The sequence below is a fragment of the Spermophilus citellus genome (assembly GCF_964194105.1).
Source record: "Spermophilus citellus genome assembly, chromosome: 18".
NCBI classification, from domain to species: Eukaryota; Metazoa; Chordata; class Mammalia; order Rodentia; family Sciuridae; genus Spermophilus; species Spermophilus citellus.
Window position 1 is genome coordinate 11,601,855 of NC_138200.1, and position 24,882 is coordinate 11,626,736.

Below are 24,882 nucleotides of genomic sequence, written 5' to 3' on the forward strand. Positions count from 1 at the left end.
CTTGGCCAAGGTCTGCAGCTATTTATATGAACCAACACAGGCTATTAACTCCAATGCTTTGCTATAACAGGAACTCCAGAGGGAAACTGAGAACCAGTGCTTTAGGAATGGAAAATGGGGACCAGAAGTGAAGACTCACTTCTATTATTTACCCTGTATGTACATGTATTATTTGTTCAAATGTAGCTTCTTCTTGCTTTTGTTTTTTGGTACTAGGGATTGAATTCAGGGGAACTGAACCACTGAGTCATATCCCGAGCCCTTCTTATTTTTTAATTTTGAGGCAGGGTCTCGTTAAGTTGCTTAGCACCTACCTCACTAGGTTGCTAAGGCTGGCCTTGAACTTGCAATCTTCCTGCCTCAGTCTCATGAGTTGCTGGGATTAAAGGCCTGCATCCCTGTGCCCAGCTTAACTTTGTGTGGTACTAGGGATTGAATCCAGTAGCTCTCTACCACGGGGCTACATCCCCAACCCCATTTTTATATTTTTTAGTTAGAGGGAAGGTCTCATTAAGTTATCAAGGCTGTCTTTAACCTTGTGATCCTCCTGCTTCAGCCCCCTCAGTCACTTGATTCTTTGGGTTACTGGGGATTGAACGGCAGAATCACTTTACCACTGAGCTACATCCCCATCTGTTTTTAGTTTTTATTTTGAGACAAGGTGTCCCTAAATTGCTGAGGCTGGCCTGGAACTTGTGATACTACTGCCTCAGCCTCTGAGTTGTTGGGATTACAGGCGTGTGCCACCACGCCCGGGAAAACTAGCATTTTTACAATTTTTTTTTTTGGTCCTGGGAATTAAAGTCAGTCTAATGCATCATAGGTGACTACTCTACCACTGAGCTACACCCCCCACCCAGTCCCTCGAATATAATAAAAAACAAACTTAAAAAGGAAACTAAATCAGATTTCAAATGAAAAGTAGAAGTCGGGCGCCCTCCATAATTCCAGCGTTGAGAGGCTGAGGCAGGAGGATTGCGAGTTTGAGGGCAGCCTGGGCAATTTAGTAAGATCCTGACTCAAAATAAAAAAAAATAAAAAATAAAAAGGGCTGGTGATGTAGCTCAGTGGTAGGGGGCCCTGGCTTCAGTACTCAATGCCATTCAAAAAAAAAAAGAAAAAGAAAAACCACATTCACCACCCCCATCCCCCCACACTCCCGCGCCACACACCTGTCTTGCTAGGGCCGCGCCACACCCTTTGCGCATGCGCTCCCCCGCACCCCGCCAGCGCCCTCAGCCTTTGGCGCGCTCTAGGTTCTGCCCGGGGACTTTTGAGTTTTTGGCCTTTGATCCAGTGCGTCCTCCTCCGCCGCTGCCGAGGAATTTATGACGTAGTTCTGCCTGGACCAGGCCGCTTCTCCCACTGACGTCAGGATTCGACCCGCCCACCTCTGCTGGCCCATCTGGTATCCGGGGGTCCGGGGAGACCCTCGATCCAAGGCTGCACCTTTCTCCAGGGGTTTCCTCCCTGCCTTCCCTTAAGGGTCCAAACGCACTTGCGCTCTTTCTGAAGTGATTTGATCCCCTAGACGCTTCCTCCCTCAAACTGGAACTTCTTCCAGGGCCCCCGCCAGCTGTGATTCATGCAGAGGACATTAAAATTTCTCCCTGCCGCTTCACTCCACAACGTTAACAAAACGTAAGAGGCGGGCCTCGAACCCCAAATCTCCGGAGCCGCGCGCCCCTCCCTCCTTTCTGTTTAACCCACTGGAAACCGTGCGCCGAAATGACGCGCACGCGCATGGCGCGCTCCCGCCTCCTCTGTCATCCGCATGCGTCCTGAAGCCAACCTTCTCATCAACGCATGCTCAGCTTGCAGCGCATGCGCAGCGAGCCGATTTCAGCTTGGCCGCACGATATTCCTTCTTCCTGCTTCGGGACGGCCTTCCTTAGGTGCCCCTTCGGGACGCCGAGGCCGGTACCGGAGGGACCGGTGTCTGTCACACTCCCGACCCCCAGGCACCTTTTACGGGCGGGTGGCTTGTTTTGGAACCTCCCCGCCCCCACCCGATTCCCGTCACGGGAGAGCGCGCGCCGCGCCCCAGGAGCCAATCAGCAGCCGCCCTAGGTAAGGAGCCTGCGAGCCTGCGCGAGGCGCGCGCACCGGCGGGGAGCGGGGACGCGCCGCAAGCCCCGCCCCTCCCCTCCCTCGACCGTTAACGGGTCGTTGGGACGTCGGCGGGTGTGCGAAACTGAGTAGCGAGTGGAGAGCGGCGGCCAAAGGCCGGATTGGCGAGAGTCAGGGCGGGAGACACGAATAATGTGTAAATAGAAATTTAGATTCTGGGAGACCCTACTGTAACCTACCCCAAAAGGACTGAGCAGGTCCCTCCGATAACATGTAAAGAGAAACTGAATTTCCGAACTACCCTCTTGGAAGGCCCAGACCGATTCCTGAATCCTAGGGTGACCTTGCAAGCGCCGTGCAAATGGGGACTGGAGTGGTGGGGTTTCCCAGGGGAGGCCTTTTAAACCGATGCCTAATTACGGGAGGACTGTCCCCACGTAGGACCCTGTAGGGAGTTGTTTACAAAAAAATGTGTGAATAGGCTATTAAATTCTGGCGCGCTGGATGGGCCGAAGTTCACAAGTTAGGAACTGGGAATCTCCCCGAATAACTTGCAAGTGTACAATTCTCCAGGATTCCCCCAAAGGGAGCCTGTGAGGAAATGCTGAACCCCACCCCACCCCCAAGAATGTGTAAAATTAGACTCTTAAAAATTTCTGGGAGGTCACTATAGGAGCCCTGTAAATAGGCACTTAAGTGGTGGGGGTAGTCCCCAAAGCAGCTTGGACACAACATTGGTATCCTCAGATTGCATCTAGGTGGGATAAGTTCAGGGAACTTAGGGGAAAAAGAAGCAGAGCATGTCAAGGATCTTGCCAAGGTCTGCAGCTATTGATATAAACCCAACACATGTTTTTAATTCCCAATACTTAGCTATAACAGGAGCCTTGTGCTCCCCACAATGGCAGTTAGATAAACTCAAATACTGTACATGGTCCTAAAGTAGTGTGCAAAAGGACACTTATTTGCCTGGGAAGGGGACCCTCATAGGTACATAAACAGATCCTTTAGTACCATTGAGGCATGAAAAACAGACACTTAGGCACTGAGGTTTTCAGAATAATATGTAAACAGACACTTAATTGCAGGGGACAAAAGAGTGACCAAGTTCAGGGGAGAGCTCCATCAGAGACTGTAAACAGTCATTTCAGTGCTGAGTGAATCATTTTCCATAAGCATCCGTAAACAGGCCCTTGTCCTCCTGTCTAGGAAGACAGCCTTCAATCCAATTTGTGGCTGAAGGAGAGGTCACATAGCAAGCAGTGAGAGGGGCTAGACGAGTTGCAGTCTGGCTAGCAAAATTGCTCCTGTGTCCTGTAAATAGATACTTCAGTCTGGAAAGTCTCTCTTAGGGCCTGTTTGTGTCATTAAGTACTGAAATAAGGGGGTAGGGAGGATTCATAGAGTGATTTAACAGGCACTTAGCAGGGTCAGCAAACTTTCTATAAAGAACCAAAGAGCAGTTATTTTAAGCTCTATAAACCAGTGTCATCTACTCAACTCTGCCATTGTATCAAGAAGGCAGCCATAGATAGTTTGTAAATTGATAGATGTGGCTATGTTCTAATAAAATATTGTGTTTGCAAAAACGAGACAGATCAGATTTGACCCACAGATCAGTTTGCTAAGCTGACTTCTGAGTTAGATCCCTATATGATCATGTAAATAGTTTACTACTCAAAATACCTCACTGGAATGATGTACAAACACCTGGGGGAACTGTTCCTAAGGACCTATGAACAGATAATTGAATGGTGGAGACTGGGTCAAGAACATAGCGATATATAACTAATTAAACACTGATGGGACCATTAAGTGAAATTCAGAGTGTGAGGGATGGCAGACCATCAGGAATGAAAGGTGAACTGACACTGAAATGCAGTGGGTTATCAGGTAAACATAGGCCCATGATGCTAGAACCCCAGCCACTCATATACTAGTAACAGGTAATCAAAAGAGGAGCTGTCAAATGAGGGTCATGTTAACTCATTTGTAAGAAAATGACTTGCTGCATTTTGAGATGGAGAATAATTTTTATGTGAATCTGTCCCTATAAATTGTATTTGTGTTAGAGCATTTCAGTAGTTGAAAATGGTTTTGACTTAGAAGTGAAAAAATGTTTCTCACTGCCTGCAGAGGCATTTAAGATTAATATGGGATTGCCAAACCTTGGTCATGTTTTACCATGCCTTCTATTAACTTGCTTCCCAGCCCAAGATGGCTGTCTGAGCTCCAGACTTTACACCCACATTCCTTTCAGCCAGGAGGATAAAGAAGCAAAAGGCAAATGCCAGCTTCTATAAAGGAAAGTTTCCTAACATTGCCAAACCATACTTTGGTATCATACCATTGGCCAGAACGTACTTTAGTCATGTGGCCACACCCAGCTACAAACAAAAGCTGAGAAATGAGTCTCAATAAGCCATCTACCTAGCTCAGAACTGAGAATTTGGAAGAAGTAAAGAATGGGTATTGGGAGCCAGCTGGCAGTTGTGCCACAGTTATAGAGCTCTCTTTTGAAAGAAATTCCTGGGGAAGCCAAGTGGAGTGGGAAGAAACTCTCTTTGTCCTGAAACCCCCTCATTCCCTCTGTAGGTGAGCATGTCTGAGTCTGGCCACAGTCAGCCTGGACTCTATGGGATAGAGCGGCGCCGAAGGTGGAAGGAGCCTGGCTCTGGTGGTCCCCAGAATCTCTCTGGGCCTGGTGGTCGGGAGAGGGACTACATTGCACCCTGGGAGAGAGAGAGACGGGTGAGTGTCTTGACCCAAGAGCAGCATTCATGATCTATTTGTTCCACAAATGTTCATTGAGCATCTGCCATGTGTCAGGCTTCAATCTAGGTGCTGAGGATGTATCTGAGCTGACTTCTCATGGAGTAAGAAGGTGGAGAATAAAAAAGGGGGATGTTTTAGATGATAGCCCCTCTGAAGAGTTGACTTCTGAAGCAGAGACCTAAAGGAAATGAGGGAACAAACCATACCCAAATCTGAGTAGACAGAACAGCAAGTACAAAAGCCCTGAGGTGGCCTGATCTAGTATGTTCAAGGATTAATCAGGAGGCCAATATGGCTACTGTAGATGAGGAAGGAGGGAGATTGATAGATGAGGACAGAGAGGTGGTAAGCCTTGAAAAGAATTACGGATTTCACTCTGAGTAAAATTGTCATTGGAGGGTTTGAGCTGCCAAAATCTCATATTTTATAAAGAGTTGGTAACAATAACAATAGCGACTGTGTCTATTTATCGAGCAGCTTACAGTGTGCTGGTACTGTGCTAAGTGCTTTATCCTGTGGGTCTTCCTAAACCCTTACACCTACCTACCCCATGAATTAGAACCTTTGATAGTTCTCATTTTCTCTATGAGGAAAATGAACTTAAAAGGCAAAGGGACTTGCCCAAAATCACAGTCAATAAGCTTTGGGGTCAGGCCTCAGATGCAGGTCCAGATTAATCTCAAGCATAACATCATTCTGACTGGGAATCAGGAGGCCTCAGTTGTGCCTCAGCCTTGCTTTTGCTCTGCTGTGGAACCTAGAACTGGTCCTCTGGTGCTTTCTTCCTCCGTCTTTTTTTTTTTTTTTTTTGGCATCAGAGATTGAACCCAGGGGCACTTAACCACTGAGCCACAGGGTCTTGTTAAATTGCTTAGGGCCTTGCTAAGTTGCTGAGCTGGCTCTCCTGCTACAGCCTCCCCAGCCACTGGGATTACAGTTGTGTGCCACCAAGCCCAGCTCTGGGTGCATTCTCTAAGGCCCTGCCTACGTTTGAGATACTTGGTGGAAGAAAGAAAAATTTGGGACCAGTTTCTGAGCCATAAAACTAAAAGTATTATTAAGAATAATTTTTTTCAAGATGAGCTGGGCTTTTTTTTTTCCTATTCTTGGGTCACAGCATAGACTATTCTACACAAATCCTTTTGGAGAATGTCACTGTCTTCCTACATCATCAGCTTTCGTCCCTAAACAAGCAGCTCCCCGGTCTTATCATTGTCTCTGACTTCGCTCCCAAGTCCTGACAGCTTCCTGACTCACCATGGGTTCCTCACATCTTACACATCCCCTACTGACCTCAGCATCTTCCTGCCATCTCTCCTTGAATTTCTCCTCCCTATGTCAATGACGGTCCATTGGGCCTCATCCTAGGATGCTCCCTCCCTCCTGCTTCCTCTGCTAGTCAGGTTCCAGTGCTGTACATCCTGCCTTCCATACATATCTATCCATGTCTCTCCATCCCAGGTGTCATCCACTTTTCCTTCCCCTCCTGGAAACCTGCTGCCCTTCAGGTCTTCCCTTGAAATGTTTCTTCTTTCCAACACACTTTCATGTCACCCTTTTGTTTGTTCTTCTTTGAGCCAAGGAAGTGAGCAGGGTTTAGGTATCTTCAGTGACTGGGTGAAGAAGCAGATCAGTGAGTGGTCAAGATTTTCCCGAGTTACTCAATTAACCAAAGAAGGAATAGGACTTTCCCCTCTTGTAAGAGTGGAGGAGGAGTCAGGGGAGTCAGGAAGAGGGCAACATGTGGCAATCAGTCCAGAGCCCTCTGGTGCAGGTCTGAGGAAGAAGTGATCCAGACAGCAAGTACTGCCAGGGCTCTCGCATTGGAAGCACTTGCCTGTGTCAGGGGCCATGCTGGCAGTTTGCAAGTTCTTTCATTTTTGTCTTCGTAATAGTCTTGTGAGGAAGAAACATCTAAACCCACCCACTGGAGGGGGAAACTGAGGCACGTGTGAGGGGTAGTTTCTTATTCAAGTTCATAGCCAAAAATAGGTTAGACCAGGTTTGAGCCGATCTGTCTGGCCTCAGAGCCGTGGCTTCTTTCCCCTGGACTTGTTTAATAGAGACAGCTGATCAGAAAGTGTGGGGAGCCATCTGAATGACCCACGCCTTCCAGTCCTGAAGCAGGAGGCTCTGACCAGTCATTACATTTCATGGTGACTTGGGCATTACCCCGTTCGGATAGAGTTGAAGGTCTTCAGATGTAGGTGTCACTCCTGGGGTTGAGGTACTCCCAGATACCCTGGCCTTTTTTGGATAGAACTTTCTAAAGAACAAGGGTCCCCCAATAAAAGCTCACTTCCAAACATGCTCTCACTCTCTGGCCAGCCTCTCGTGACTTTCTCTTGTTCTCCCTTTTGGGGAGCCTGAGGCCGAGAGCAGAGAAGTGTCCTGAAGCTTGTGTAAAGGTAATTTGTGTCTGTGTTTTATTAGGGTCCCTGCAAATTCACTGAGCGACCTTAAGTTCAGCTGCCTGCACAGGTTGGGGGCGGCAAGAATGGATGAGGACATGATTCTGGAGCCGGGCTGCCTCGTTCAAATCCTGCTCCAGTGCCTATTGACTATGTGACTTTGAGCAAGCCAATTAAGCTCTCTGTGCCTCTGTTAAGTGGGAGTAACAGTATCTGTCCCCCAGATGTGTTGGTAGGATTGAAGAAGGTAATATGCGGAGGTTTTTTAAGTGATACCTGGCCCCTAAAGGCCATCTGGAGTGTCTAGGAGACCCAGGGGAGCCATTCCTGAGTAATTGCCTTTCCTTGACCACAGGATGGCAGTGAAGAAACGAGCACTTCCGTCATGCAAAAAACCCCCATCATCCTCTCGAAACCTCCAGCAGAGCGGGTGAGCTGGGAAGCACCTTTGGAAGGGGGGAGAAGGGGAGCCATTAGGGAAGAGATCCCCTCCGTTGGCTGAAACCTTCTTACTCCCACAGTCAAAGCAGCCACCACCTCCAACTGCCCCTGCTGCGCCACCTGCTCCAGCCCCTCTGGAGAAGCCCATTGTCCTCATGAAGCCACGGGAGGAGGGGAAGGGGCCTGTGGCTGTGACAGGTGCCTCTACCCCTGATGGCACTGCCCCACCACCTCCTGCAGCCCCTGCACCACCCAAGGGAGAGAAGGAGGGTCAGAGACCTACGCAGCCTGTGTATCAGATCCAGAACCGGGGCATGGGCACTGCCGCACCAACAGCCATGGACCGTGAGTTGGGGCCAGGCAGGCAGGTTGGGAGCTGGCCCCCATCATACGTAGACCTTCACCGCATCCTCTGATTTCTGCTTTTCCTCTCTCCAGCTGTTGTGGGCCAGGCCAAACTACTGCCCCCGGAGCGTATGAAACACAGCATCAAGTTGGTGGATGACCAGATGAATTGGTGTGACAGTGCCATTGAGGTACTGGGATCCCTGCCTACCTGAGCTTCTCTGGATCCCACACCTTCTGTCCCTTCATCCCTACCTCTGGCTCTTAGTAGGCAACACCAGACTAGACAACTTTCGGGCAGCTACAGCAGTGAATAGGGTCAGAATCAGAAAGTTCTTGCCTAACCAGCCCTGGGTGTCTACCAGCTCAGCTGTGCTAGTTGTTAAACTACTGAAATACTTTGGCACTACTTGGTAAAGAGGTACTCCCAGATACCCTGGGATCTCTTGTGCCACCTCACAGCAGAGGTGTCTCCTGGATCATGCTGCAGCACTCCTAATTGGTTGAAACTCTTCACTGTCTCAGTGTAGTTCTCAGCCTCATCCCTTAGAGATCTCCCATTCCAGCTACCCCTGTTCTGGTACACCTCACATTCCTCGACAAAAATACCTACCTCCTCTTCTCTGTTGGTTTTTCTCCCCCAAACCTGTCACATCACACTCCTGCTCAGATTATCCCTATGGTGTCCCCCAACTAATAGCAACCTGGACTTATTAGGAAAATATGCCTGGCTCATGTAGTACCTATAATACCAGCTCCTGCTGCCTTTATGTCCACTCTCACATTGACATCAACTGGAGATGTAAAAAAAAAAAAAAAAAAAAAAGCCTGGCACAGTGGCACACACCTGTAATCCCAGCAGCTCTGGAGGCTGAGGCAGGAACATTGTGAGTTCAAAGGCAGCCTCAGCAAAAGCAAGGCGCTAAGCAACTCAGTGAGACCCCGTCTCTAAATAAAATATAAAATAGGGCTGGGGATGTGGCTCAGTAGGTGAGTGTCCCTGAGTTTAATTCTTGGTACCCCCCCAACCCTCAAAAAAAGTGTCCAGGCCCTATCCTTCAGCACCATCAAGTAGAAATTTCTGCAGTGATGGAAATGATGTATGTAATGTAGCCACTACCTCTGTATTGGGCTGTTGGAACACTTGAAAGGTGGCTAGTACAACTAAGAATCAGATTTTTTTTTTCATACTAGGAATTGAACCCGGAGATATCAGTGAGCCACATCACCAGCCCTTTTTTCATTTTGAAACAGATTCTCACTAAGTTGTGAGACTGGCTTCCAACTTGTGATCCTCCTGCTTCAGCCTCCCTAGTCACTGGGATTATAGGCATGAGCTACCATGCCTGGCTAGGAACAGAATTTTTAATTTCCTTTAATTAAGTATCCACATGTGATCAGTGCCCACCATTGAACAGATATTATGCTTTAAGGTATTAAAGCTCATTAACTACTGATTAAGCCCAGTTCATTTGTTTGTTTTTTGGTACTGAGGATTAACCCAGGGGCATGCTACCACGGAGCCAAACACCCCCTACCCCTACCCCCATTGAGAAAGGGATTCACTCAGTTGCCTGGGTTGGCCTTGAACTTGTGATCCTCCTGCTTAATCTTCCCAAATTGCTGGGATTATAAGCCTGTTTCACTGCACCCAGCTCCCCACCCCCCCTTTTTTTTTCATAGCTCTTCCCATGATTCTAAGGAACCAAACTTCAGGGAAGCAAGATTTTCCTTGAGTATCTCTTCTGCCCCCTTGTGGTAAAAGGCAGCAAAACTGGTGGACAGAGGCAAAGGTCTCTTTAGAGAGCCTGAATGTTCTGATCTCTGCTTCTGCATGCCACTGCCTTTGTCATGCTTCCTTATGTTTTCTACACCTGCCTGAAGCAGGAAGCCTCTCAGAAGTCTGTTTCAAGAGCCCTCAGTTACCCATTCCTGTCTTTCCAAACCTGCTCTTTAGTTTCTCTGCCTCTAACCTTCTCTTCCTCAAGATCAAACATCCCTTTTTTCTCCCACTGTGTTTCAGCCACTTTGACTTCCTTTTAGTTTCTTGACCATGCCAGGCTCTTTTCCACAGAACTCTTACAGATATTGTTCTTTGTATCCACAACATTCCACATAACCCCACCATGACACAGAACAGAGGCCTTTTGCCCAAATGAGGAGATTGGGACCATAGACGTTTTTCTTCCTATCTGATAAAGCAGGTGGGCAAGCCCCAAAGGTTTCTGGGGTCTCCAATCTTGCTTCAGCACCAACATCTAACATATTTGTGAAAGTCATATTCCTATATTTTCCCACAGTACCTATTGGATCAAACCGACGTGTTGGTGGTTGGTGTCCTGGGCCTCCAGGGGACAGGCAAGTCCATGGTCATGTCATTGTTGTCAGCCAACACTCCAGAGGAAGACCAGAGGTGAGGGGATCAGTTAGGGATGCAGAAGGCCAGGAGGGAGGTGGGCATTCACTTGGGGCAGGGACAGAGTGGGTCTGAGTATTATAAGTGATGTTACCAAAGCAGTTGCTTCTCTTCTCTAGGTCTCAGTTCTTCATTAGAAGAGGATAATTATGGGCTGGACAAAGTCTGCACAGCCAGTTTTGTTCCTTCTTCCCTCTTTTCCTGCTTTTGATAGAGCCCAGGCAGGAAGTTGGATGTTAAGTTGGATTTGGGATAGGTTCAGGCTCAGCCCTGATTGCTTATCAGCCAATTGACCTTGGGCAGGTCTCTTTTTTTTTTAATATTTATTTATTTATTTTAGTTATCGGCGGGCACAACATCTTTGTTTGTATGTGGTGCTGAGGATCGAACCCGGGCCGCACGCATGCCAGGCGAGCGCGCTACCGCTTGAGCCACATCCCCAGACCTTGGGCAGGTCTCTTTACCTCCCAAATCCCACATTCAAGTGGATTTGGGGAAGAGGAACCCCAAACCTGTCAGATCACACTCAAGAAGGCATAGATTTCTCATTATTGTGTTGGTAATGGTGGTTTGTTGTTGTTATTGTTTTTGTGTACTGGGAACGGGACCCAGGGACGTTTTATCACTGAGCTACATTCCCAGCCCTTTAATTTTTATTTTGAGATAGGGTCTAATTCAGACTCTGAGGGCCTTACTAAGTCGCTGAGGCTGGCCTTGAGCTGTGATTGTCCTGCCTAAGTCCCTTGAGTCACTGGCACTCAGCAAGAAGGCAAAAGTTAACAAGAACTTGGCACAGTGCCCAAGTGCTCACAGGATGGTGGCTGATGTGATCTGAGAAATAGAGTGGGGGAAAGAAATCTGGACACAGGGAGTGGGTTCTATACCAGCCTTGGTCCTACTGGATCTCCCAACTTCTCTATATTGAGGAGGACCAGAACTGAGAGTCCCCTGGCTTGAACAATATTCTTAAGTAAGGTTGAAGCGTGATTATGAAGATAAAGGATAACGTTTGAGAAGCAGATTTTGGAGAGGGGGGGACCTTGGGAAAAAAGGCTTAAAATGGGGCAGAAAAGGAAAAAGGAAGAAAGGCAGAAATTAGGGAGGGGAGATATCTAATTAAGGAAGACTCAGTATAGAGACTGAGAAGGGATAACAGCTGATTCAGGAAGTAAGGGACAGATTCATTCAAATTATCTTAAAAAAATAGGTGTTTATTTTATAAACCAGGTGATGTTACCCACAGGATGCCACAGGTAGGAATTAGGGAGTCCGTGAACCTCCTAACAGTATATGCAGAATTTTATACCCATCTTCACTCAGGGTATTTTAGGGAGAGAGTCCATACTTTTCATCAGGTCTCAGAGGGGGCTAATGGAGATCTAGGAAAAGTTAGGAATCACTGTCGTGAGACTATGCATCCTCTGGAACTGTAGCTGCGAGGTTCCTCTGCCACTTTTCTCTGTTCTCTGCTCACTCATGCAACCCAGCTTGGCTGCACTTGGGAACAGCTCAGATTTCTTGAAAAGCTTTATTTCGATTTCAACTTTTACCCCCAGGTAGCAAAAATTTCCTGTGGTCCTTTATCCAAATTCCTGAGCTAGAGAAAATCGCATTGGCCCAGCTTATCTTTTTGAGCCATCTCAGCCTATGTAGTGGTAGACTTTGGTACCAACTCTGACTTCAACTTTGATACCATCAGGTCTCATAGGTTGTACCTCCTGAATGTCTTTATAATTCATCTGCTTTTTCTTTCCTTCATTCCCACCTCTCTGGTCTAAGTCTTTAATATCTCCCTTGAAAGATACCAAGAACCTCCTATCTGATCTCTGCCTTGGTTCAATTCAGCAAGTTGTTTTTTGTTGTTTGTTTTTTAAGATGTTGATAGACCTTTATTTATTTATTTTTAAAATATTTATTTTTTAGTTGTAGCTGGACATAATATCTTTATTTTATTTATTTTTATGTGTGCTGAGGATCAAACCAGGGCCTCACATGTGCCAGGTGAGCGCTCTACCACTGAGCCACAACCCCAGCCCAATAGACCTTTATTTTATTTATTTATATGTGGTGCTGATAATCGAAGCCAGTGCCTCACACATGCCAGGCCAGTGCACTACCACCAAGGAGCCACAACCCCAGCAAGTGTATATCAAATGCTTAGTATGTGCCAGGTATTGTACCAGGTCCTGTGGGACAACAGAATGTAAAACTGACAAAAATCTGCTTTCATGGCATTTATATTTAACAGGGGAGATTGAAAACGAAACAGATCTATCACTTGCCATGTTAGATGATGATAATAAAAGAAGAGGTATGGGGGAAATGGTTGGGCCTAGGTTTGTTTTGAACAGGGTGATCAGGAAGGCCTTTGTAAAGAGAACATTGGAGAAAACTCAGACTTGGGGTGGCGTGTTCCAGTGAGAGGCAATGGCAAATGCAAGTCTTTGAGGTGGGAACTTCCCAAAGTATGTGCAAAATAGTGTGGAGGCTAAGGAGCTGGAGCAGAGGAAGCAAGAAGGGCAGTCAGTAGCTGTAAGCACTTGCTCAGTATGAGCAGGGCCCTGGGTTTGATGCCTAGCACCACAAATAAAGAACAGGAGTCGGGGCTGGGGATGTGGCTCAGTGGTAGAGGCTTGCCTCGCATGCGTGAGGCACTGGGTTCGATCCTCTGCACCACGTAAAAATAAATAAATACAATAAAGTTATTTAAAAAAAAGAAAAAAGAACAGGAGTCATAGGACATGAGCCAAATGGAGGCTTCAGTCCTGGGCCCAGGAGTCATTCTCTGTTCTTTCCACCCACAGTCCTTACCTCAGAGCAGTGAGGGGGATTTTTTTCAAATCAAAATTTGTTCCCATTATACCTCTACTTATCAGGGGCTTCTCTAGGCTCAAAGACAATAGCCCCAGCTCCTGACCATGTCCTACAAGGTCCTTTGTGGCCTCTTTCTGCTGCTACCTCTTCCTGTGTCCCACTGTTCCATTCTTTCTGCTCTTACCAGTACTTTCTACAAGCCACCTTTCTTTTCCTGAAATAGCCCTCTACATCCAACTCCTCTCTCTCTCTCTCCTGCACACCCACCTAATTAACTCCCTCTTTGTCTCCCCCACAGTGTCATTTCCCTCTTCATGGCAGCTCTTCCCGGTTCCACCAACTGCATTGTCCCCCCTCAGTGCTACACACCTCTTCTTTCTACTGCCCACAGTTACCAATTTCCTTTGATTTCTAAGCTCCACAGAAGCAGAGACTGTGTCTTTCTTGTTCTCTGCTCAGTCCTGGTACCTGGCAGATAGGAGGTTTTCGTGCAGTGTTTGTGAAGTGGGCGGATGCTAGCTCTGTGACAAGACAATGGAGCATCTTCAGGAGATAGAAATTACCCTTCAGGAGGCAGAGACTATTATTCTGGTTTTTCAGGTTGAAAGAGAAAATCATTCGGTCACAGAGTTGACTTTAGTAGTGGAGGGCAAGACCCAGCTCTGCCTCCTTTACCCTCATGTTCCCAGCACCCAGCACAGGTAGAAATGAGACTTGCCTAGGGGAGGAATTGAGAACCAAGACTCCAAACTGTCTTTCACCATGGGGCTGGTGAAAAGTGCTGTCCTCGTGCCTGGCATATAGCAGAAACACTCGGTAACTAGGAGCAAAAGACTATGTAATTGCTGTATACTAGGCACTATTCTAAGGGCTTTGCATATATTAACTTCACAGTAATCCTAAAAGTTTGGGTACTGTTGTTATCCCCAGTTTATAGATGGGCAAACTGAGGAGAAAGGGATCAAGCCACAGAGCCAGGAAGAGAGAGAGCTGAGATTTTAATCCTGGCAGTCTGGAAGAGTCTCTGCTCTTAAATATCTCAGTCTACTAATCTATGGGCAGAAGTAAAGACACGGGTTACAAAACATGACCCCCTTTAGATACAAACCCCAGATAGAAGGCTTAGTGGGCAGCAGGAAACTGCATCTCCCTGCTTATGGGGTTCTACTCAGAATCGTCAAGGCCCAGAACCAGCAACTCACCACTGCGTTCTCCTCATCACAGGGCATATGTTTTCCGGGCCCAAAGCGCTGAAATGAAGGAACGAGGGGGCAACCAGACCAGTGGCATAGACTTCTTCATCACCCAAGAACGGATTGTCTTCCTGGACACACAGGTGCCAGCACCACACTTGCCTCACCTTCCCACGCTCAGCCCCCTTATGAAGCCAGAACCTTGAGTGGCTTCCATGTGCACCGGCCAGGCCATGCTCGTACTGGATGCCCCTGGTCAGGTCATGTCTTTTCTTGGCCCTTAATCTCTTCAAGTCAGGTTTTCCCCTCCCATTCACTGCACACTGTGGTCTGAAGGCTCTTCTAGCACATTTCCAGTGCTTTCAAGTGTGAGCCCAGAGCCTGACCCTTTAACTCTTACCAGCTAGGAAACTTGACATTTTAACCCCCTTAATCCTCAAGTCTTTATCAGCAAATGGGGATGAGAGTTGTACTTAGCATCTTAGGAGTTTTGAGGATTCAGTGGAGCAGTCCAGGCCCAGTGCTTGATTGGGACGTGGCATGAGGTTAGTGCTCAGTCTTGTTATCGTCGTTAGAACTGACCTGTCATGCATTTGCTTGGCAGCTTTCCTCAGCTGCTCCCTAGCTGTCCAGCAGAGTCCCAGTTCCTCAGCCTGACATTGAATTCTGTGGCTTGACTCCTTCAGTCTTCTCTCCTCAACCTCTCTGGAGTCACCAGCCTCACACGCAACAGCTCTTCTCCAGGGCCCTCTCCTCTCTGGCCTCCGTGCATCCTGTTGTCTTTACCTGAAACCAACAGTGACTGTTGCAGACTTGATCACGTTGTTCAGCATTTCCATTCCTCAGTTTTTTCGAGTGGGGAAATATATTGTCCACCTCCTAGGGTGTTTGTGAAGTTTCAAAGACCAATACAAGTGAAGTCCTAATGGTAGTGCTCAGCTTGAATTGAGTGCTAAATGCACTTAGTATTGTCACGATACACAGCTAAACCTTCTCCCTGAGGAGTCCCGCGGGGGTGGCCTCCTCTCAGAAGCCTCCCGCCTCTGATGCCCACTGTTGCCAGGTGCACTTCCCTTCACAGCAAGTGCTTTGCCAGTGTGTGCTGCCACTCCCCACCTGTGATGCTTTCAGGGCACAGGGCCTGGGCCATAGTTGGTGCTCATACTTGGTAGAACAGCATTCTGGTCACTAGGTATTGATGACAGAGAGTGGAAAACCTATAAATGTGAGGTGAGCACTGTGTGCCAGGCCCTGTGCAGGGGCCACCAGGACCTAGAGACAAACCACCTGGCTGTGGGCTGAGTCCGAGGCCTGTGAGGGGAAGAAAGGAAGGTAAGATATAACAGAGTCCTGCTTGGGTTTTAGAGTCCTAGAAAGCGAGCAGTTGTGAAAGCCCTTGCCAAAAGAATTCCACTCACCACAGTAAGTAGTAGTGACTGCGGAGGTGACTTAACTCTTATCATTTTTCAGTGGAATGGCCCTTTAAGAAAAGTTGTCGAGCCTCACCACTGAACTTTTACATGCATTGATGTAATTTTTAAATCCTCACCGAATTTCACACTACTAGTTGTTTTTGACCTAAGTAATTATCATAGCACAATTTTGAAAGCATATGAAACAACTAACAACAAAAAGAGTCTTTAAGGGATGTGACTCATTCAAGTAAATGATAAATTTATTAGCACCAGGAGATGTCTTCTTTTGGGCCTGAGGTACTTTCGAGCAGTGATGATTTGTAAAGGAGCTGGGGGAAGCGTATCTGCTTTGAAATTTTTTCCCTTTACCCTCCTCCTGCTTCCTAGCACTGTACTAATTAGAAATTGCCTGCTCCTGTTTCTTTGTCTGAAGACTGTATGGAAGTCTGGTGGCTGTGATCGGCCCCTTCCCTCACTTTGTCTTCTCTCCTTTGCTCCAGCCTATCCTGAGCCCCTCCATCTTGGACCATCTCATCAATAATGACCGCAAACTGCCTCCAGAGTACAACCTTCCCCACACCTATGTTGAGATGCAGGTAAGGGAGCCTAGCCAGACCAAGGGTGAGGGTTTTACACTCCCCTCCCACCCTCTCAGGACCTGTGATGGGAGCTGCATGTGGTTGTTGACTCAGTGTCTGCTTCATAAGAGCTCTGGGGCCCTGAGAGCTATAGGAAGAGGACAGCATGAAGAATCAGATCTGGCTTGGCTCCTGCCCCTTTCCCTTCAAGCTGCAGCATCCTCCTTTGTAAAATGGGGCCGTGCCTGCTGCCTGCCCTAGTCAGGATTGGCCTGTAAGGGAAGTGCCTGCACAGCGCCTGGCAACAGAAGGTGCTTGAAGGCTCTGAGGCCATTGCCCTGATGCTCCCTCAGCTTAGTCCTAGGATCAGGAACCATAGTCTGGGCATCAGAGACCCTCAATTCTGTTGTTCCTTCCTACCCGTCTTAGTCACTCCAGATTGCCGCCTTCCTCTTCACGGTCTGCCATGTGGTGATTGTCGTCCAGGACTGGTTTACAGACCTCAGTCTGTACAGGTGAGGAGCGGGTCAGGAGGTGGAGTGAGGTGTGAGACAAAGGCCCTGAGACTGAACCCACAGGCCCAGGGTCTCACAAGTTTCACACAGCAGCCCGTTGGAGTGGGTCTTCCCCACCTAACCCCCTCCCCAAAGATGCACATGCACTTGAAACCCTCACTGACTTCACATGGCTCAGAATAATATTCAAAGGCCTTCCATGCTTGCCTTACAAGCTCCTATGCATCTGATCACCTTGCTGAGCTCTACTCCTGCTTGCCCTCACTTCCTCCATTAAAGACATATGGGCTTTGTGATTCTTCCTCCTCCAGCTCAGGATCGTTGCATGCCATTCCTCAGCTGGAAACAACTTTTCCTGCAGATCTTCTCAGACTCCTTCATACTGCTCAGGTCAACCTCAGGCCCTCCCTGACAATATATAACAACATCCCCTGTGACTTCCCCCACCCACTGTTTTCCTTCATTGCACTTACCACTCCAGTGGGAGGTTATGGATCTCCTGATGATCTCTCTCCCCTACAAGAGTGTGAGCCACAGGAGGGCAGGGTCCCAGGCACCTCATACAGTGCTTGGCTTGGCACAAGGTAGATATTTAATACAAAGTTGTGAATGAAGAGCCACCATCCTCTGGGATTCATTCACATGACAAGTACATTGAACACTGTGGATGTCAGGTGCCGGGATACATGGGTGAACGAAACAGATAAAGCAGACTGCTCTCATGGAGTTTTATGTTCTGGTGGGAATATTGGCTCCCGAGTGGGCACATGAAAGAGCCTTGTTGTTAAGCCATTTTCTGCAGGTGGGTTTCTCAGAGTAGGTGGGCCCCTTAAAATTGTGGTAATGTTTTTGTTTATGAGGAGAAAGTCCACACATTTTATTAGACCCCATTATCCCTTATCTTGGATAACAGGTTTATTTTATTTACTTTCACATACTGGGAAAGTTTATTTCAAAATAGCACAAACTGAAAACATGCCCACATAAAAACCTGCACACAGATATTTATAGCACCTTTATTCGTAATTGCCAAAACTTGGAAGCAACCAAAGTGTCTTGCAAAAGGTGAATGGATAAAGAAACTGGTTCATCCAGACAATGGCATATTATTCAGTGCTAAAAAGAAGTGAGTATTAAGCTATGAAAAGACACAGAGGAAACTAAAATGCTTATGAGAAAGCCAATATGAAAAGGCTGTGTACCATGTGGTTCCAACTTTATGACTTTAACTTTACAAAAATGCAGAACTGTGGAGACAGTAAACAAATAGTGGTTGCCAGGGGCTGGGGGTGGAGGGAGGGAGGATTTGGCAGAGCACAGAAGACTTTTTTAGGGCAGTGAAAGTACTCTGTAAGGTGCTGTAATGGTGAGTACATGTCATCATAATTTGTCCAGATTCAGAATGCGCAACACAGAGAGTGAACCCTAATGTAAATTATGGGTTTGGTAATAACCATGTGTCAGTGTAGGATCATCAGTAACAAATGCGCTGCTCTTACAGGGGATCTTGATGGTTGGGGAGGCTGTGGGGGGGGGCACAGGAGGTATATGAGAACTCTGTACTTCTTGCTCAATTTTGCTGTGAACCTAAAGCTTCTAAAAAATAGTAGTTTTGTTTTGTTTTGTTTTTGAGCCAGGGTCTATGTTGCCCAAGCTAGGCTCAAGTGATCCTGCCACCACAGCCTCCCAAATAACTGGAACTACAGATGCATGCTACCATAACTGGCTATTTTTTTAAAATATGGTAAACACATAAAATTTTTGTACAGTTGACATAGTTCCATGGATTGGTGTCTTGAGAGGGTTGTCTCTGAACTCCTTAAAATTGTGTGAGAAATACGGCATGTATGTGACTATTGCTTTCATCAGAATTTCAAGGGGCACCCTACATCCAGACTGGGGGATAAGGAGTGCAAGTGTTTATTGCTCCTGCAATAACAAATAAACAGCCTTTCACTCCAAACCCCCAGGTTCCTCCAGACAGCAGAGATGGTGAAGCCCTCCACTCCGTCCCCCAGCCACGAGTCCAGCAGCTCATCAGGCTCTGATGAAGGCACCGAGTACTACCCCCACCTGGGTACGAGGTTTCCTGGGGGCTAGAGGAACGGGCAGGAGGAAGAAGGAGGGAGTGAAAGCCATGAGCCTCAGGAAACAGGGAGAGCAGATGTGGGATCTGGAAAGAGCACGTAGGAGAGTTGTGAAGAGGGAAATCAAAAGGGATTAGCTGCTGCTTCCTCTCAGATTCCCGCTGCCTCGGTACAGTCCTGGCCACAAAGCCTAGGATCAGAAAGGATCTGCCTATTTCTGGGTCCCTGGCATTTCGTGGTATAGGGCTCAAGAAAGGAGTGTTGGGTTGATTGGAGGAGCCCTCAGGTGCCTATTCTTCCTCGTCCAGCCTTTGTACCTGCCACTCCTTTCCTGCAACGTCCTCGGTTCACCTCCTGCTAAGATCTCGTTCATTTATGACCCTCTACCCCATGCAAGGTCTTCCCTACCTCCCTGGCCTTGCTAAGCCCCTTATGCTGCTTTTCACACTCCCAATCGTATGGCCGTCTTCCTCCTCATCTTTCCATTAGACTGGCTGCTCCTTGAGGGCAGAAACCAGTTCTGACTTGTCCCTGGGACTCTAGAATCTCCCTGCACAGGGCTTGGCATTAAGGTGAGGTTACATAAATACTGATGGTGATATGAACTCCAGGTGAGGGCAGATCTTTAGGGTGAGAAAGGGGACTCTGTGAGAGCCAGCACTGCTTTTCTCACGCAGCCTGTCTGCTCCCGCCCTCAGTCTTCCTACAGAATAAAGCTCGCCGGGAGGATTTCTGTCCTCGGAAGCTGCGGCAAATGCACTTGATGATCGACCAGCTCATGGCGCATTCCCACTTGCGTTACAAGGGTGAGAACCACCTTCTAGCTAAATAGCAGCTTTCTTACCCATGGTACGATCCCCTGGCAGAGACCCCCAGACCTCCTGACTCTGGCTCTAACATTATCTACTCTCACTCCCCTGACCCACAGTGTGGTACCTATAGGCTGAAGTGTTTTCCTCCTCTAGGTACTCTGTCCATGTTACAGTGCAATGTCTTTCCTGGGCTCCCGCCTGACTTCCTGGACTCTGAGGTCAACTTATTCCTGGTGCCCTTCATGGATAGTGAAGCAGAAAGTGAGACCCCACCAAGGGCAGGTATTCTTCAAGGGAATCGGGGCCATGGGGAGATAGCCTTCCCTGGGGTAGGAGATGAAATAGGCTGTCCTGATCTGGGAGTGACATGGACCTGAGAAAAGATGTCCCTAAAGTGCTTGGACCCTTTCTTAGGAACCTGTTCAGAGTTGTGAGGGTATAGGAAGAATTGGATATGAGCTGAACTCTGCTGATTGCAGGGAGACCTTCCTGCAGTCTGCCTGTCTTATTCTCCTCACCCCACTCTCCAGGGCCTGGTTCCAGCCCGCTCTTCTCCCTGCTGCCTGGGTACCGTGGCCACCCTAGTTTCCAATCTTTGGTGAGCAAGCTCAGGAGCCAAGTGATGTCCATGGCTCGGCCACAGCTGTCACACACAATCCTTACTGAGAAGAACTGGTAAGAGCTTTTTGTAGAGGGTCAATTAGAGGTGCCCCACCCTACTGCAAACTAAAGGGGGGTCTCAGAGATCTGTGTGACTTCATTTAGCCCTCCTCTGCAGACCTCAGCATCCTTTTCTGGAGCAGTGATGATTGTTGCCGTCTTAGAAACACCTTATCCGTGCCAGGCAGCATGCCGTTTCATGACTTTGGATCCTCCTGATTAGCAAGTGGGGGGAGGGTAACAGGTCTTTTCACAAGATTTTATTGGTTGGAAATTTAGCCTCAGAGAAAAGTGTCATATAGAAAGGTCACACTTGATTGTTAAGAGAAGGATCAATGAGCCTAGTTAAACCTGAAGATCCAAGGACCTGAGTGAACTAGTCTTACAGGAGATGGGAACCGGAAGCCAACAGGAGCCACAGGCGCTGTGTTCAGCTCTCAGTGGGTAGCTCCGTCTCACTGTCTTCCTCCACTTTCCTCCTCCCCTGCCTGCTGACTCTCCCCCTGCTTCCACATGCCTCTAAACTTCTTTTCTAGCCAATACTTTACATGACTTCTGTGTCCAGAGCCCACAGCAAATGGGTCCAGGCCTGCCTCATTTTATTTCCAAGAGAAACAAATATGAAAAATAGCTTGGCTCCGTGCAGCCCCTCTCCCCGCAGGTCTGTTTTCAGTTGGCTGTGGCCAGGAGGGGCTAGGAGTGCAAACATAGCAGGAAGACACGCGGGGCTTATAGGGGGCCAGCAGGTGTTCAGCCTCACTCTGCTCCTCCCGCTGGTCTGAGCCAGGGCCCAGTGGGGATGGGGAGAACCTGGCTGGTGGAGGTTGTGCAGCTGCTGCAAAAATGTTTTCCACCATCACAACATTGGAGGGAGGTAGGAGTAAAAACCTTCCCCCACAGAGGCCATACTGAGAGGGGTAGGAGGTTTGACTCAGATATGGCACCTGAAGTTTTCCTGGGAGCCCAGAACCTAGCTCCAGTTCCCTGGGTGAGATGAGAGAACCAGGGCTGCCTTCCATTGGGGTTGGCGTCTTCCCTGTGTCTCAGTCAAGGGGAGTGGGCTCTGAGAGACTCTGGAGTCATGTGCTGGGCCATACACAGCCTCCATTCTCCTATCTGCCCAGGGGCCTCGGCCATAGCCACCCTGACTGTTGATCTCCTCTCACAGGTTCCACTATGCTGCCCGGATCTGGGATGGGGTGAAAAAGTCTTCTGCTCTGGCAGAGTACAGCCGCCTGCTGGCCTGATGCCAAGGGGAGGAGAACGCCATGCAGGGAGCCTCCCGGGTCCTCAGTGGACAGTGAGGAGCACACACGTCCTTCCCCTGGTGGGGTGGAGAGTGGAGCAGACCTGACGGATGAGGGATCGTGACTTCCCCGCCCAGAGACATGAGGTGTCCAGGACCAGGCTCTGCACCCTCAATTCCTGGGGGTTTGCTCAAGGGGTGACTTTAAGAGATCCCACTCCAACATGGGATGAGCAGCCTATCCTAAGTCCCCCATAGGGACAGGCAGTGGGAGGAGTTAAAGTGGTCACCAGGAAGCCCCAAGCCTTGTCTTGACTCCCTCTTTAGGGACAGGAGCATCCGGCCCCTCTCCCAGGCTCCAGGACCTTCCCTGGAAGGTGAGACGGGATCTAGAGTGCTCTATATTGGGGCGGATCTGGTGGTTCGAATAAACATGGTTATGCAAGTCTGTCATCGTGCTCCTCTTATTCCATCCCCTCCACCCAGCTTACGGACCCGGGCAGCAGGGCAATTATTCTTGTCTCCCCATTGGATCTTAAATGACCTTGCCTCGAGGACACATCCATCCAGTATGGGGCACCGACTTCAGGAACAGAGATCAGTGTCTGCTAAGATGGAAGCCCCCAGAAAGGGCTGTTCTGCTTTCCCAGGTTGCATGGAGTCTCCCATCCCTGTGTTTTGAATGGGAGAGTACACTGTCCAGCTAAATGTGGTGACCACGCTATTCTGCTCTCTTGACAATGGCTGCCTTCGGGTTAAATGCCTAGTTAAATAGAATACTTTTGTTTTAAAACAGAACTTGTCCTTAGTTAAATATAGTACTTATCCTAAATTCAAATATCTTACCTTATCCTTACAGACAGTGCCTGCTGTTGGCTAAATACAGTGGCCTCCTTTCCTTGTAAAACTCATTTCCTCTTAAAACTGGAGTCCCTACCTTTAATTTAAATCTGGAATCTACCCTCAGTTAAATGTACTGTACAGTTCAATATAGAGCCAACCCTCATCTGCTTAGTTAAATACAGAATATAATCTTAGTTCACTGTTGCCCAAAGCGTGTCTCCAAATTGGCCTAGCACCCCAGTTAGTCCTCGCCCGCCAATCATGCCAGTCACGGTCCCACAAAGCAGTTGTTCCAGTCGGGCCAGCAGAGTCTTGTCCGTGCACTTGTCTCCCTCGCTTCCTCCTCTCAGGCATACCCATCCTGTCCTAGCGTCCATATAGAGGGTATCCTGGGGCCTCCTCAGAAAAAAGCAGGACTGAAGCTAGGACAGTGAAGAAAGCAGTGGCAGGCCGGCCATCAGGATGGAAGGGGGCAGTCCCTGCTGGTCCCCAGAGAGCAAGGCTAAAGTTTAGAAGGGAGACAAGAGACCTGGGGCAGGTTCTGGTGCTACCGCTCCCTGACTCCCCTCGCTGGCCATTGTCCCAGTGTTAAGTGATCCTCAGGGGCCCTTCAGAGCTGTGACATTTCTGCCTTCTGACAAACGCTTCTAAATCCTTCACTCCATGCCTCTCTCTGTGTACAAACCCTCCAACCGCCACCTGCAGCTGCAGACTAAGCTCCTCCCTGTCAAAACCTGTGGATCCTGTCCCACCCAAGGGGTCTGCTGGGTGGCATGGGGGGTTGAGAGAAGGGAAAGTAGGGCAGTGATCAGAAGAGGGGGAAATGAGGGAGTGGCAGGGCAAAGAAAAAAATGAGCCCATAAGTGAGGTATAGGTTGGATTCCCCGAGGATCTATTTATTTGTTTGTTTTAAATTTTATTTAGTTGGACATAATACCTTTATTTTTGTGTGGTGCTGAGAATTGAACCCTGTGCCTCACACATGCAAGGCAGGCCCTTTGCTCTACCACTGAGCCACAACTCCACCCCTCCCCTAGGATCTTGAGGTTGGCATGTGGAGGAAGGCCTGACTGGGCATCGTCAGCTGCCACATCCAGGGCCATGCAACCCTGCTGGTAGATGGTGGTGAGGGCGATTCCACAGCTAGTTGGGGGTGCCCACAACAGTGAGAGCAGGGCCACTTTGCCTCCCATTTCTTCTACTAGCTCCTGGGTGATCTTGGTCCAGAGGCCCAGTTGCCACCAAGATCTTTTCTTTTTTGCAGTACTGGGGATTGAACCCAAGACCTTGCACATGCTAGGCAACCACTCAACCACCGAGCCACATTCCCAGCCCCGCTGCTGAGATTTTGTACCGAGCTGGCCTATCTGCTAATCAGCGGTCATTGAGGGAGTTGGCAAGGGTGTGCCGCACCCTGTGCACCGGCATGGCACTCAGGCTGATGCCGCAGACCTCAGTGGCCACCAGCCAGATGTGCTGCTGCAGGAAAGCTTCCTCTAGGATGGGCTGCAAGATGTTGGGCATGGGCACCAGAAATGCTGCCTGTGGCTCTGCAGTCCCTTCACCATCATCTCTTCTAGCCATGGGAAGTTGCCCTTGCCCAATCCAACCGTGGAGAATAGGGAGACCTTGGGTTCCTTCCTGCTGTCCACTTCTGCAAACAAGCACCCCCCTCAGTGCATGCTAGAGTACTGTCATACCTACAGCTGCCTGGGCACAGCACCTGCCTTGAGCACAGCATGTGACTTTAAAATGGCAGCCCCTGGGTCAGGCTGCCTCAGTTCAGATCCCAGCCTCACTGCCTGTGTGGGTTTGGGCAAGTTACCAAACCTCTGGGCTTCTCTCCCTGTCTATAAAGCAAGGTGTGTGGTAATTGTTTCATTGCCAGATCTAAACTGAAAACATAGCATCTGCCCTATTCTGACTTTGCAAACGTAGGAGCTAGTACCTACCCGTTTTTCTTTAACCATTAAGTCCCAAATTCAATTCCACATAGGACAGTAGACGTTTACATTATTTTTCTCTGTCATCAGTGACTGAGAAGAGCCACCTCTCAGGAAATGGCAGCTGTAAGTAGGATTTCACTGTGGGGCCTGGTTCAGTCATACAGTGTGGCCTTGGGCAACCCCTCTTCCCACTCTGAGCCTCAGCTGGAAGATGAAGGGGAAGGGGTAGACAATCCCTTAAGGATCCAAGTCTCCAGAGCCTGCAACTGACCCCCTAACTATTGCCCACAGCCATCCCAAATGTGGCTGAGCAGT

General features: G+C 48.6%; 1 protein-coding gene across 2 annotated transcripts; it reads left to right on the top strand.

Annotated features, from left to right (window-relative positions):
* The first annotated feature begins 1,289 nt into the window (after positions 1-1,289).
* Positions 1,290-22,226, top strand: SMG9 (SMG9 nonsense mediated mRNA decay factor). 2 transcript variants are annotated; one of them, XM_081273742.1, is made up of 14 exons: positions 1,290-2,070; positions 4,666-4,821; positions 7,612-7,686; positions 7,787-8,042; positions 8,136-8,233; positions 10,343-10,455; positions 14,497-14,608; positions 16,381-16,476; positions 16,888-16,973; positions 18,944-19,050; positions 19,759-19,866; positions 20,026-20,154; positions 20,403-20,547; positions 21,701-22,226. In XM_081273742.1, exons 2-14 carry the CDS (start codon positions 4,672-4,674, stop codon positions 21,777-21,779), a joined length of 1,554 nt encoding a protein of 517 aa, XP_081129868.1. In that variant the 5' UTR covers positions 1,290-2,070; positions 4,666-4,671; the 3' UTR covers positions 21,780-22,226. The 2 variants fall into 2 exon arrangements, with proteins under 2 accessions (XP_081129868.1, XP_081129867.1); XM_081273741.1 differs by having other exon boundaries at positions 1,294-2,070; positions 7,778-8,042.
* The last annotated feature ends 2,656 nt before the right edge of the window (positions 22,227-24,882 follow it).

What these genes read in the sequence shown, in the direction of transcription:
- SMG9 (XM_081273741.1), top strand. Translation starts at nt 4,672, where the DNA reads ATGTCTGAGTCTGGCCACAGTCAGCCTGGACTCTATGGGATAGAGCGG. An exon ending in ACAGACCTCAGTCTGTACAG is followed by an intron (nt 16,974 to 18,943) that starts GTGAGGAGCGGG and finishes CCAAACCCCCAG; the next exon opens with GTTCCTCCAGACAGCAGAGA. An exon ending in TGAGACCCCACCAAGGGCAG is followed by an intron (nt 20,155 to 20,402) that starts GTATTCTTCAAG and finishes CCCACTCTCCAG; the next exon opens with GGCCTGGTTCCAGCCCGCTC.